Genomic DNA, 15,312 nt, shown 5'->3' on the forward strand with positions numbered 1-15,312 from the left:
ACTTTATTTGTGCCGCGTCGTATGGTGTGGGCGATCACGGTCTTTCCACGGCCATGATCGTCCAGGGCAAATTCTTCCACAGAAGGGGTCGCCCTTCTTCTGGGCAGTGTCTTCACCAGACGGGGTGACCCCACCAGCCATTATCAATACACTTCAGAGATGGTCTGCCTGGCGTCAGTGATCGCCCTAACCGGGACTCGAGATCTGCACCGCCTGCTCACCTGACCCTGGCCCGGGTTGGGAGGGTGGGGCAATCAGATGCCACACCTCGCCCAAAGGTGACCTTCAGGCTGGCGGAGGGACCCCCTTTTGCAGAGATCATCTCCACCTCGCCTCAAGACCCCACCCGCAGATACAGCTGTTGGCGAGTGTGAGCACACAGGGGTCACGGCGTGTGACTCAGCCTCCCTGTTTTCTAACTAATTGACTTTCGATCATTTACAATACTCCCTGGCGATGCGTTTCACACGCGGGAGGGGTGCGCACGGCCAGGGAGGAAGGGGTTACGTCGGCGCGGTTTCACAACCACCCCGGGGCAGGAAAGATTGCTGAAACCCTGCCAAAGCGCATTGAAAGCAGATGTCGGTCTGTAAATCTCCTACCCCCTCCCCCCGGCAAATCCTCCCCACCCCGGCTGCTCAGTGCCCGGTCCCGCGGAGGGAACCGGGGCCGGCGGATGGGGAGCTCCGAACTCGGACAGAAAGGGGAAGAGCCATGGTTTCCAAAGGCTAACCACAGGCCGATCAAAACAACCTCCGCACTCGGAAGCAGGACGTTGCCAGACGTGGGGACGGGGGTGGGGTCACGGTTGATGCGGGGTTTATAAGGCCCAGTGTTACGGCAGCGAGGGTCACAGACTCCGGCTCCGGCAAGGGTGCAACAGTGTCTTTCTGTGGAGTTGGCACTGACTGAGTGACGGTGAGTGTGTCTGTGTTTGTATTGATTGTGTGTGTCTGCCTGCCTTATAGACAAGCAGGCCTCACAGCCAGCTGAGTTAGGAGATGGAATCTCTGTTTTTGGGGCTGTGGGGAGGGAGTGGGACAGTGGGATTAGTTTGGGGACTGACACAGGACTGTGGGGAGAGAGTGGGACAGTGGGATTAGTTTGGGGACTGACACAGGACTGTGGGGAGAGAGTGGGACAGTGGGATTAGTTTGGGGACTGACACAGGGCTGTGGGGAGAGAGTGGGACAGTGGGATTAGTTTGGGGACTGACACAGGACTGTGGGGAGACAGTGGGATTAGTTTGGGGACTGACACAGGGCTGTGGGGAGAGAGTGGGACAGTGGGATTAGTTTGAGGACTGACACAGGGCTGTGGGGAGAGAGTGGGACAGTGGGATTAGTTTGGGGACTGACACAGGGCTGTGGGGAGAGAGTGGGACAGTGGGATTAGTTTGGGGACTGACACAGGACTGTGGGGAGAGAGTGGGACAGTGGGATTAGTTTGGGGACTGACACAGGACTGTGGGGAGAGAGTGGGACAGTGGGATTAGTTTGGGGACTGACACAGGACTGTGGGGAGAGAGTGGGACAGTGGGATTAGTTTGGGGACTGACACAGGGCTGTGGGGAGAGAGTGGGATAGTGGGATTAGTTTGAGGACTGACACAGGACTGTGGGGAGAGAGTGGGACAGTGGGATTAGTTTGGGGACTGACGGCTGTAGGGAGAGAGTGGGACAGTGGGATTAGTTTGGGGACTGACACAGGGCTGTGGGGAGAGTGTGGGATAGTGGGATTAGTTTGGGGACTGACACAGGGCTGTGGGGAGAGAGTGGGACAGTGGGATTAGTTTGGGGACTGACACGGCTGTAGGGAGAGAGTGGGACAGTGGGATTAGTCCGGGGACTGACACAGGGCTGTGGGGAGAGTGTGGGATAGTGGGATTAGTTTGGGGACTGACACAGGACTGTGGGGAGAGAGTGGGACAGTGGGATTAGTTTGGGGACTGACACAGGGCTGTGGGGAGAGTGTTGGACAGTGGGATTAGTTTGGGGACTGACACAGGACTGTGGGGAGAGAGTGGGACAGTGGGATTAGTTTGGGGACTGACACAGGACTGTGGGGAGAGAGTGGGACAGTGGGATTAGTTTGGGGACTGACACAGGACTGTGGGGAGAGAGTGGGACAGTGGGATTAGTTTGGGGACTGACACAGGACTGTGGGGAGAGAGTGGGACAGTGGGATTAGTCTGGGGACTGACACAGGGCTGTGGGTAGAGAGTGGGACAGTGGGATTAGTTTGGGGACTGACAGAGGGCTGAGGGGATTTTTTTGGGGTGACGGAATTGTGTGGAGAGAGGGGTGACTCTCATTCCCACTGCCTGTGCTCCTTCTCTTCCCAATACAACCTCTTTCACTCTCCATCTCCTCCTCAGACTCCCTCTCTCTCTGAGCTGAGGGTGAGGTTGGAAGGTGACCAGCTTAGCCCGAGGCAGTCAGACAGAGAGAGAGGGACAGAGAATTGGTGCAGACGGAGTGAGAGAGGAGAGATAAGGAGAGAGATGTGGGGACAGAGAGAAATGGAAAGTGGGAGAAAGGAGAGAGAATAAGAAGGGAGAGGAGGAAGATAAGCACAGAGCACTCGAGTGTGGGGAGAGAGGGGTTGGAGTTAGAGGACTGTGAAATTCAGAGCAAGAGTGAGGGCATGGAGGGATGGAGGAAGTGCAATAGAACTAGAGGGGCAGGAAGGGTGAGCGCGAGAAAGATTGAGCAAGGTTGGGTTGGGCAAGAGGACACAGTCTTCAGAGGAAAGCACGACTGGCGTTCGTGTGTGGGTCAGCGTCGGTGTCTGTCCGTCTCACTCAGTCTCTCTCTCTCTCTCTCTGCCCCAGACTTCCTCGTCCCTACTGTCTCCTTCCGTCCCTCCCAGTGGAACCCAACCCTCCTGCTCTGACAGACTGCACCCAGCGACAGAGTGGGCGCGATGAGGCGAGGACTGCTTGTGCTACTGGCCGCCGTACTGGGCAGCCTGTGGGAGAGGTCGCAGGTCGAGGCCTGCAGCTGTGGGCCCGCTCACCCCCAGCAACATGTCTGCCACTCCGACGTGGGTGAGTGTTGGAGGGGTGGGGTCCCTCTGGGAGTGTGGGTGGGGGGAGTGAATGGGAAGGGGTGGGGATCCCCCCGCCTCAGGAATATGTCAGACTGCAGATGCCGGGGAGTGGTTTAAACCCTCGGATGATGTCAGGTCTCTGAGAGAAGGGCAGGTCCTGAAGGAAGGTTGATTGCGGCCCTGGTTCTCCGGCAGGGCGGGGAGTCAAACCACGAGCTGTTTGTGTTAGACGTGATGAGGGATGGACTAGCCGTGTCTGCCCTCTGTGGGGAGGGGGGAAACACAGCATTTCCAGCTCCTGATGGAGTGAAGAAAGCTGATAATGCTAGAAACATCCAGAGAGAGAGAGAGGGAGGGAGACACACACACACAGACAGAGAGAGTCAGGAGACAGAGAGAGAGATAGACACACACACAGAAGGGGAGGGGGAGAGAGAGAGACACACACACACACATATATAGAGAGTGAGAGTTAGAAGACAGAGAGAGAGATAGACACACACACAGAAGGGGAGGGGGAGAGAGAGAGACACACACACACATATATAGAGAGTGAGAGAGTTAGAAGACAGAGAGAGTGAGAGAGACACACACAGAAGGGGAGGGATAGACGGAGACAGAGGTAAGAGATAGTGAAGGAGACAGAGAGAGGGATAGACAAAGTGAGAGACAGGGAGAGTAAGCATTAATGGCTCAGCTTGCTGTAAACTAAAAACAAATCTTTCTCTCTCATTTCTGTCTTTCCTTCCCTCTCTTTTTTATTCTTCGCCTCATCCTTCACTCACGTCTGTCCTCTCCCCTCACACTCTCTATCGCCCCTTTCATATCCTCTCCCCTGAAACTGAGGCAACAGTATTGCCAACACAACTGGGAAGGACAGAGTGGCCTTAGGCCACGGTCTGGGGAGATTTGGGGTCTCAGGGAAGGGTGATTAACCTCAGAGGCATGGGGCCCCCTTGACCTCTGAGGCATCCCGTGCACCAGCTGACTAACCCTCGGCCTGTTTTGTTGGCAGTCGTCAAGGGGAAGGTGGTCTCCTCGGAGCTGATTAGCGGGGACAATTCTCAGTGGATCCGATATGAACTCCAACAGCAGAAGGTGAGCCTGGCAGTGGACTCTTTCTGTGCCTGGGAAAGGAGGGACCGATTGCCCCCCCCCCCCGCGACCCTCGAGATTTCCCTGAAGCCCTTCGGCCTCTAAACCACCCCCTTGTCTCTGCAAACCCTTTCAAAACTCCACCCCTCCCTGTCTCCGTGACACCCCTCCCTCCCCTACAGCCCCCTCCGTCTCTGTAACCCTCTCCCTCCCCGTCTCCGTGACTCCCTTCCTCGCTTACATGCCTCTCCCTCCCCATCTCCGTGAACCAACTCCCTCCTCTACACCTCTCCGTCTCTGTAACCCCACTCCCTCCGCTACAGCCCTCCCCGTCTCTGTAACCCTCTCCCTCCCAGTCTCCATGACCCAACTCCCTCCCGTACACCCCTTTCCGTCGGTTTTTCCACGAACCCGCTCCCAGTGAGTTCCAGTGAGCCCCTCACAGGCTGGGTCCAGGCTGAAGTAGGCCGCATTGCCTCTAATGGGATTTTGGGGATTCTCTCCCATCCTGCAGGTGTTCAAGGGGCTCGAGAAGATGAATCCAGTTCAATATGTCTACTCTCCCTACACAGACTACCTCTGTGGGTTGGTTATACAGCCAGAAAACCTGAACGAGGATTACCTTCTGTCAGGTACGAACCGTGAAGCCTCGGGCCTGTTGTCTATTTAATATTTAACATTGTAGATTAAGCTGCCTTGTTTGTTTAAATAATTCTGTGTAAAAATGCGTGAATCACGGTAGTGTCGTGACGTATGCGTGATACGTGCGTGCCTCACTTAAACGCAAAGTTCGACTCGCATCTCTTGGGCTCCCGCCTTCTTCTCCAAATTAGTTTTATGTCTTGGAGGCCTATCCTTCCGCCTGTCTGCCGATCTGTCACTGGGCAGTGTGCGGTCAAGAGCGCGAGGGAGGCCTCCGGGTGAGGCATCAGCCCTCAGGTGCAGCGCCATTGGAGGGGGGCGAGGAGGAGGGAGCGCCACTTTGCTGGAGGGGCGGTGAGGAAGGAGCTCGAACCTCGGGCTGTTCTCCGGGGGAGCACGGTGCCGTCGGGGGGACAATGAGGAGGGTGCACGGAGGATTGCGTTACAGGAGGGGTTTTGAGGACGGTCCCACCTCCCTCCACTGAAGGAAAGGCAGTGAGGAGGGTTTAATCCACCCTCCATTAGTGTGTGTGTGTTGCCCGTGTTTGGCCCATAACCCTCTAACCCTTTCCGATCCACATACCTGTCCAAGAGTCTTTTAAACTTTGTTCACGTACTTGCCTCAACCACCTCCTCTAGCAGCTCATTCCGTATACGGACCACCCTCTTCCCTTTAAATCTCTCCCCTCTCTCCTTAAACCTGCGCCCTCTAGTTCTTGATTCCCCAGCCCTGGGGAAAATGACTGCGTGCACTCACCCTGTCGGTGCTCCTCGTGATTTTACACAGCTCTATAAGGTCACCCCCTCAGCCTCCAGCGCTCCAAGGAATAAAGTCCCAACCTGCCCGAACTCTCTCCATAACTTGTCCCTCGAGTCCCGACAACGTCCTCGGTAAATCTCCTCTGCACTCTTTCCAGTTCAATGGCATCTTTCCTGTAGCTAGGCGACTGGAACTGAGCACAGTACTCCAAATGCAACGTAACGTCCCAGCTCCTGCACTCAGTGCCCTGACCGATGAAAGCCAGCGTGCCAAATGCCTTCTTCACCACCCCTTTCAGGGTACCATATACATGTACCCCTGTGCCTCTCTGTTCTACAACACCTTCCCTCTCACGTGTCCTCTGGTTTCTGTGTTCTGTGCTGGCTTCCGAGCATCTCCATCCTTTGTTAGGCTGGGGAGATGGAAATCCTCTAGTACTCCAAATATACTCCGAATGTGTTTCTGGGGAACTTGCAGGCAGGAGGTCAACTCTGCAGCTATGAAGAGATTGCCAGGGGGCAGAGGGAGTGTTCGGTAGGAAGGGGAACTGGCGAGGGGAGCTGTGTGCAATCTACCCTCACGCGTATGCAATAACAGCATCCCACTCCTCTTTTTCCCAACAGGCAATATTGACAGCGATGGGAGGCTCTACGTCACCCTCTGCGGGTTCAACAAGCCGTGGGCGGAAGTCACAGCAGCACAGAAAATGGGACTGAACGGGACGTACGAGGCCAGCTGTGAATGCGCGGTTTGTATTAGACATCATCGGGCTCAGAAGCAGAGTTAATCTCCCTCCACACCGTCCCATCACTCACTCACGGGGTCAGACACAGAGTGAAACCCCCTCCACACCGTCCCATCACACACTCCCGAGGTCAGACACAGAGTGAAGCTCCCTCCACACCGTCCCATCACACACTCCCGGGGTCAGACACAGAGTGAATCCCCCTCCACACCGTCCCATCACACACTCCCGGGGTCAGACACAGAGTGAAGCTCCCTCCACACCGTCCCATCACACACTCCCGAGGTCAGACACAGAGTGAAGCTCCCTCCACACCGTCCCATCACACACTCCCGGGGTCAGACACAGAGTGAAACCCCCTCCACACCGTCCCATCACACACTCCCGGGGTCAGACACAGAGTGAAGCTCCCTCCACACTGTCCCATCACACACTCCCGGGGTCAGACACAGAGTGAATCTCCCTCCACACTGTCCCATCACACACTCCCGGGGTCAGACACAGAGTGAAGCTCCCTCCGCACCGTCCCATCACACACTCCGGGGGTCAGACACAGAGTGAAGCTCCCTCCACACCGTCCCATCACACACTCCCGGGGTCAGACACAGAGTGAAACTCCCTCCACACCGTCCCATCACTCACTCCCGGGGTCAGACACAGAGTGAAACTCCCCCCACACCGTCCCATCACACACTCCCGGGGTCAGACACAGAGTGAAACTCCCCCCACACCGTCCCATCACACACTCCCGGGGTCAGACACAGAGTGAAGCTCCCTCCACACCGTCCCATCACACACTCCCGGGGTCAGACACAGAGTGAATCTCCCTCCACACCGTCCCATCACACACTCCCGGGGTCAGACACAGAGTGAAGCTCCCTCCACACCGTCCCATCACACACTCCCGGGGTCAGACAGTGTGAAGCTCCCTCCACACCGTTCCATCACACACTCCCGGGGTCAGACACAGAGTGAAACTCCCTCCACACCGTCCCATCACACACTCCCGGGGTCAGACACAGAGTGAAGCTCCCTCCACACCGTCCCATCACACACTCCCGGGGTCAGACAGTGTGAAGCTCCCTCCACACCGTTCCATCACACACTCCCGGGGTCAGACACAGAGTGAAACTCCCTCCACACCGTCCCGTCACACTCTCCGGGGTCAGACACAGAGTGAAGCTCCCTCCACACCGTCCCATCACACACTCCCGGGGTCAGACACAGAGTGAAACTCCCTCCACACCGTCCCATCACACACACCCGGGGTCAGACACAGAGTGAAGCTCCCTCCACACTGTCCCGTCACACTCTCCGGGGTCAGACACAGAGTGAAACCCCCTCCACACCGTCCCATCACACACTCCCGGGGTCAGACACAGAGTGAAACTCCCCCCACACCGTCCCATCACACACTCCCGGGGTCAGACACAGAGTGAATCTCCCCCCACACTGTCCCATCACACACTCCCGGGGTCAGAAACAGAGTGAATCTCCCCCCCACACCGTCCCATCACACACTCCAGGGGTCAGACACAGAGTGAATCTCCCCCCACACCGTCCCACCACTCACTCTCAGGGTCAGAAACAGAGTGAATCTCCCTCCACATCGTCCCATCACACACTCCCGGGGTCAGAAACAGAGTGAATCTCCCTCCACACCATCCCATCACACACTCCCGGGGTCACACAGAGTGAAACTCCCTCCACACCGTCCCATCACACACTCCCGGGGTCAGAAACAGAATGAATCTCCCTCCACACCGTCCCATCACACACTCCCGGGGTCAGACACAGAGTGAATCTCCCCCCACACTGTCCCGTCACACGGGATGACTCTGGCTATAACTGGGATTTTCCATCTCTTTGCACAGATCATCAGCTGCCATGCCCTCCCCTGCAGCCTGACTGCGGATGACCAGTGCCTCTGGACGGATGGGCTCTTCTTCAGAGACTGGGCAGGCACCCAGGCAAAGCGGTTTGCCTGCCAGCCGCGTCAGTCCGGCCTCTGCCACTGGGAGGCGCTCAAGGCACGTTCCAGCAAACGCTCCGCCCGGGCAAAAAGACATTGAAACCCGACAGCCGGATCAGGCGGGGGCTTACAGGGTAACCCTCTCTGGCTTGGAGAACATCCACCCCTCTCCGGCCCACTCAGTTCCCCGGCGACAACCCTTTGCCTGTGCCTGTCTTCAGCTTCCCCCACCACGGGGGTGATCAGGTCAGGTGGAAGAGCACAGTGACTGTCAACCCCTCACTGCTGGGCCCCCTCTCGCCTATATGCCCCCTGTAGCGTGTAGCCAGCAAACTTTTGATCTTGCACCTCTCTTCACCGCCCACCAGCCTGGCTCCCTCTCTCACTGCCAGATCTCCCTCCCCGCAATTTCTAGCCCTCTCTGCCCTCCCTCTCTCTTTAATCTTCCTCGCCCAACTTTCCCCCTCTCCATCGCTCCCTCTTGCTCCACCAGTGGGCCATCTAGATTCTGCCTCCCTCCCCCTCTCCGCCTCTCTCTGTCTCATCTCTGACTCTCCCTCACTCACTCCTTCTCTCTCTCTACTTCTCCTGTCTCTCTGCTTCTGTGTGTGTCTCTCTCTGTCTCGCCCTCTTCTGACCCCCTTTCTCTTACCCCTCTCTTTTTCTCTCCTGTCTCTCTCTCCTTTCTTTCTCTCTCTCTGAGACACAGACACACCAACTCTCCCCAGCCGTCTCCACCTCATTCACACTCTCTCTCTCTCTCCCCTCCCCCCCCATCCTGCACTGACACATTTCTTTCACTGAAAACTCCCCACATCAAAGAGGACACCCAACCTCCGGCTTCTTGCAAAACCCTTCAACAAAGCGGCTCCTGTTCGAGGGAGACGGTCTCCGCCCTGGTTTACTTACAGGAAAACTGCAAGTTCTCATCCCAGACTCGTGTTTTGTAAAGAAGACTGCTTAACCGAAGGATTGCCACGAACAAAATGCATTTAAATGTTATTTATGTCATTAATAAAAAATAATTTGCATAATGTAAACAACTGCTCTGGGTTATGTGTCATAGGAGCCTACAGCACAGGGATAGGCCGCTCGGCCCAGTCTGTCTGTGCTCACCACCTTGCCGAATTAAACAAAGCCCCTTCTGCCCCCACGGTGTTCTCAACACCTCTGCCGTACCGTGGGCCGCCACGGTAGCGCAGTGGTCAGCATGACGCTTTACGCTGCAGGTGACGCCTCTGCCCGGGAGGAGTTTGTAGGTTCTCCCCGTGACCGCGTGGGCTTCCTCCGGGCGCCCCCACCGTCCGCAGACGTAACCGGTTGGTAGGTTAATGGGCCATTGTAAATTGTCCAGTGACCACACTAGGGTTAAGTCAGGGATTGCTAGGCAGCATGGCTCGAAGGGGTGAAAGGGCCTATTCTGTGCTTTATCGTAATAAACAAATTAATTAATTAAAATCTGTCACCGCCCCCCCCCCCCCCCCCCAGCTCTATCTGTGAATAAAAAGCCTCGCATCTCCTTTCAACCGTCCTCCTCTCGCCTGAAATGTATAAATTTGATATTTATACCCCGGGTAAACAGGGCCAGACTTGGCTTTGCAGGTAGATTGGGTGACACAGAAGGCTTTTGGCAGACTGGCCTTCACAAATCAAAGTATCGAAGGAGTTGGGACGCGATGCTGAAGTTGTATCAGACCTTTCACTGAAAACTCCCCACATCAAAGAGGACTCCCAACCTCCGGCTTCTTGCAAAACCCTTCAACAAAGCGGCTCCTGTTCGAGGGAGACGGTCTCCGCCCTGGTTTACTTACAGGAAAACTGCAAGTTCTCATCCCAGTTGTAAGGCCTAATTTGGAGATTGTGTGCAGGTTTGGCCACTTCCCTACGAGGAAGATTGAAAGAGTTTGTTGCCTGGACTCAAGGATCTGAGTTAGAGGGAAAGGTTGAATAGATTAGGACTTTATTACCTGGGGCGTAGGAGGGATATAGATGGGGTAAATGCTTTTTCCACTGAGGTTGGGTGGGACTACAACCAGAGGTCATGGGTTAAGGGTGAAAGGTGAAAAGTTCAAGGGCGGAACGAGAGGCCAGCACAAGTGGTGCGTGGGAGCTCGATTTCAGCGTTGAAGAGGAGTTTGGACAGGTACGTGGATGGTAGGGGTGTGGACGGCTGTGGGCCAGGTGCAGGCCGATGGAAGTAAGAAGTTTTTCAATGGATCGGCATGGACTAGACGGGCCGAAGGGCCTGTTTCTGCGCCGTACCTCTCTGCGACTCTACGACCAGGCTCTTCCCCGAGGATGGTCACTCTGCCGTGGCGGAGAGGCCCGTGAGTTCCGGAGATCCTGGGAGCGATGCCGTCTCGTGGTAGGGTCGCCCGGGGGGAAGGTTCCCGACACAGAGTAATCCAAGCAGGACCATGACGGTGGAGCGGGCTGAAGGTGACGGCTCATCTGAATGCAGGGCGGGCGGAGGACGGCTGCCAGTGAAGCAATAGGCTTCATTGTCTTGCGTTCCTTGGCACTGGACCCTGACCCTGACCGGTCAAGGGTTATGGGGTGACCGTGCATCAGCCTCCCCGCCGCAATATCATGATTTCAAATCTGTCGTTCCTTATAAATTTTAAACTGGTTCAATTAAACTACGGGATGAATGGAGGCAGGCTCGCCCTATTGACATCGATGGATCTGGGGTTGAGAGGGTGAACAGCTTTAAGTTCCTCGGCATCCACATCACCGAGGATCTCACGTGGTCTGTACACACCGGCTGTGTGGTGACAAAGACACAACAGCACCTCTTTCAACTCAGACAGTCGAAGAAGTTTGGCATTAGTCCCCAAATCCTAAGAACTTTCTACAGAGGCACAATTGAGACTGGCTGCATCACTGCCTGGTATGGGAACCGCACCTCCCTCAAACGCAGGGCTCTGCAGAGAGTGGTGCAGACAGCCCAGCGCATCTGTAGATGTGAACTTCCCAATATTCAGGACATTAACAAGGACAGGTGTGTAAAAAGGGCCCAAAGGATCATTGGGGACCCGAGTCACCCCAACCACAATCTGTTCCAGCTGCTACCATCCGGGAAACGGTACCGCAGCATAAAAGCCAGGACCAACAGGCTCCGGGACAGCTTCTTCCACCAGGCCATCAGACTGATTAATTCACACTGACACAACTGTATTTCTGTGTTATACTGACTGTCCTGTTGTACATACTATTTATTCCAAATTACTATAAACTACACATTCAGATGAAGACGTAACGTGAAGATTTTTACTCTTCACGTATGTGAAGGGAGTAAGAAATAAAGTCAATTCAAGTTAATGTTCAACTATGCACTTAGATACGAAGAATTTGAAGAACTGTCAATTCTTGTTGCCATCGTTGGAACATTTCAAGCTTCTAGTGCTGACTGTAAAATTGGATTTAGTCTTATAAACTCAATCAAATCGAAATCCAGGAACAGAATTTGGATGATCCAATGAAGATTATGACATATCTTTCATCTGGATGCAAACTTAATCTGGATGTTGTTTATAGACAATGGATTTGTAATAAAGTCAGATGTGAAAAGTTTATGAAATGTGAAAGATTTTCTTGGTTGTCACTGTTTTATCACAGGCTTCAATTAATAAATAAAATCAAAATATTGTGGTTTTTCAGTTTTCATTCCATATTACAAAAAACCTTCTAGAGTGCCACGCGGTTGTCAGACCGTGTAAAAGTTTCCTGCTCGGACGTGGTTGGTCTGTAAGACCCAGAGGGAAGGTTGGACAGGGTGGTGAGGACGGAGTTTGGCACGCTGGCCTTCCTCGGTCTGTTGTTGTGTTTAAGATTCGCACATTTGTGCGAGACGTTGGTGAGACCGCACAGCGCGCTGCAGATGGCTTTGGTCACCCCGTTACGCTCCACCAAAGGAGACGCAAGACGCTCCTTCCCTCCGCTAGCCTGCAGGTCACCCTTGGGCAAGGCGTAGAACCTGCTTAAACTCCCCCCCCCCCCCACCCCCAGATCAGGGTCACGTGAAGCTACTGGAGCAGGTGGTGGATGGTCGCACATATCACAAGTCCTGGTTATGCGACCACTGACGCCAGGCAGACAACCTCTGAAGAGTATCGATAATGGCCAGGGGTCACCCGCCTCACAAAGAACACTGCCCAGAAGAAGGCAATGGCAAACCACTTCTGGAGAAAAATTTGACAAGTACAATCACAGTCATGGAAAGACTGTGACCGCCCATGTCACACAACGAAACGACGACTCCTATAACACCTTTCAAGCTCAACGTACTTTACACAGATTGTAAAGATAAATCAATATATCAATGACAATTCGAGACAAATTGAAAAATCCTAAGGAAGGACAAACATTATATAGGATAAAATATAATCAAATATATAATATATAATCAACAACAGATATTAAGTAATCCTATAAGAAGGCCAAATTAAAAAGTAGGTTTTAGAAGTGTTTTGAAACGTTCCACAGTACTAGTACTCCAAAAGACTGTATCACTACTTCTTATACACGCAGACGGCGAGTTGCGGTTGTGTAAAAGATTTATTCAAACTTGGCGGCCTCGCTTTTAAGCCTTCCCGTTCCCGCCCTCCCCGGGCGCGTATTCACAGTCCCCTCCCGCGCGCGGGCTTTTCCCCTTGCTGGTGAAGAAGGCCTGGCTCCCTTTTTGAGGCCGGTCTCCCTGCCACTTTGTGAGCCGGTTCGAGTGCGCTGGGAAGTGGGTCGCCACAGGAGCTCGATTACACAGAACCCTATACAGGTAGACCACGATCGCCCGTGTCCAACGACACGGCACGTAATAACCATATAACAATTACAGCACGGAAACAGGCCATCTCGGCCCTTCTAGTCCGTGCCGAACGCTTACTCTCACCTTGTCCCACCAACCTGCACTCAGCCCATAACCCTCCATTCCCTTCCTGTCCATATACCTATCCAGTTTTACTTTCAATGACAATGATGACGACGATGCTGTTGCAGTGGAGAGAGTGCGGAACAGATTTACCGGGATACTGCCCGGACTGCGGGGGGAGGGGGGGGTTTGCTGACTTACAGGGAGAGCTGCGAAGACGAGGTTTTTGTTCCCTCGAAGGTAAGAGATTGGGGAGCGATGTGACAGAGGCACACACGAGATAGACAGGGTGAAAGCACACAGTCTTGGTCTCCGGGAGGAGGTGCTAGGAGCAAGAGGTATTCACTTCAAGATCAGAAGCAGGAGATTTAAAAGGGACGTCGGGGGCAGCTGCTTTACGCAGTGGATGGCGTGTATTTGGAATGAGCTGCTGGAAATAGTGGTTGAGGAGAGGACATTAGCAACGTTTCAAAAGCAAAATCTTAGACAAGTACACGGAGAGGAAGCTCAGCCATGGATGGTCCCCCAGCACGTACTGATGCAGTTACAACATAGGCGTGGCAGGGGCTACGTTTCATTCGGAGTTTGAGGGGATATGGTTGGTCACCTGAGACAACTTTCTACAGGCCTACTGTGGAGAGCATCACCGTCTGGTACGGGGGGTGGGGGGGGTGGGAGGGGGCTACTGCACAGGATTGAAAAAAGCTGCAGAAAGTCGTAAACTCAGCCAGCTCCATCACGGGCACACGCCTCCCCAGCATCGAGGGGCCACCTTCGAAAGGCGATGCCTCAAAGAGGCAGCATCCATCATGAGGGACCCCCATCACCCAGTCATGCCCTCTTCTCACTGCTAGCATCAGGGAGGGGGTACAGGAGCCTGAAGGCACACACTCAACAATTCAGGAACAGCTTCTTCCCCGTTCCCATCTGCTTTCTGAATTGGACACTGAACCCATAAACACTACCTCACTACTTACCCAATTTAGCTATTTTATGTATGTATGCCAGTGATATTAAACCTAACTCTAATGCCAACAGAAGTTCCAACGAGCTCATCGCTGACAGAGGAAGGATCTTCGCCCAGAAGATGTAGGAGGTCGTATTGCGAAAGCCAAAGCCACGGGGACCATCAATATTCTATCAGCCCAGGACGGGCTGCGGTCAGCGGCCTGTGGCCTGTGCCCAGTAGGGCTGGTGGGCTCAAGAGGAACCTGCTTAGGAGAAGTTTGGGGGGGGGGGTTGCTGTGGGCCTAACACACGCGGGTGGGACTATACGCTGGACAACACAGACGAGTTGGGCCGATCGGCCTGTTTTTAAAGAGTCATTAAGTTCAGCTGAAGCGACGAAATTAAACCAGGGCTCTCACAGCGAACGGCAGAACCCTGGGGGGTGTTGTAAAACAGAGAGACCCAGCGGTACAGGGACGTGGTTCCCTGAACGTACTGACACGGGTAGACAGGACGGTGAAGAAGGCCTTTGGCACGCTGACCTTCGTGGGTCAGGGAACTGAGTCCCGGAGTTCGGACATCCCGTTACACCCGTACAAGACGTCGGTGAGGCCGCACTCGGAGTATCGTGTGTAGTTCTGGTTGCCAGCTACAGGAAGGATGTCATTAAACCGGAGAGGGGGCGGGAAAGGTTCACCAGGACGTTCCCGGGACTGGAGGGATTGAGAGGCTGGGACTGTTTTCCCTGGAGTGAAGGAGGCTGAGGGGTGACCTCATAGAGGTTTATAAAACCACGAGGGATGTAGATAAGGTGGATGGTCACAGTCTTTTTCCCCAGGGGGGAGGGGAGTTTAGAGGGCACAGGTTTAAGGTGAGAGGGGAGAGATTTAAAAGGGACCTGAGGGGTAACTGAGGGTGGAGTGGATGTGGGATGGCACTTGGGCAGGTATGTGGCTGGGAAAGATTCAGGGAGCTAGTCAAGTCAAGTCACTTTTATTGTCATTTTGACCATAACTGCTGGTACAGTACATAGTAAAAATGAGAGGTTTTTTCAGCACCATGGTGTTACATGACACAGTACAAAAACTAGACTGAACTACGTAAAAAACAACACAGGAAAAAACTAGACTAGACTACAAAACTACCCAGGACTGCATAAAGTGCACAAAACAGTGCAGGCATTACAATAAATAATAAACAGGACAATAGGGCAGCTACGGACAATCATAGGTA

At 54.1% G+C, this 15,312-nt stretch overlaps 1 protein-coding gene across 1 annotated transcript; it reads left to right on the plus strand.

Moving 5' to 3' along the window:
* Positions 1-598: 598 nt before the first annotated feature.
* Positions 599-9,307, plus strand: LOC140716091 (metalloproteinase inhibitor 4-like). The gene is made up of 6 exons (XM_073028794.1): positions 599-918; positions 2,833-3,048; positions 4,066-4,148; positions 4,660-4,777; positions 6,171-6,295; positions 8,167-9,307. Exons 2-6 carry the CDS (start codon positions 2,925-2,927, stop codon positions 8,362-8,364), a joined length of 648 nt encoding a protein of 215 aa, XP_072884895.1. The 5' UTR covers positions 599-918; positions 2,833-2,924; the 3' UTR covers positions 8,365-9,307.
* The last annotated feature ends 6,005 nt before the right edge of the window (positions 9,308-15,312 follow it).

Source organism: Hemitrygon akajei, chromosome 24, assembly GCF_048418815.1.
Source record: "Hemitrygon akajei chromosome 24, sHemAka1.3, whole genome shotgun sequence".
NCBI lineage: Eukaryota > Metazoa > Chordata > Chondrichthyes > Myliobatiformes > Dasyatidae > Hemitrygon > Hemitrygon akajei.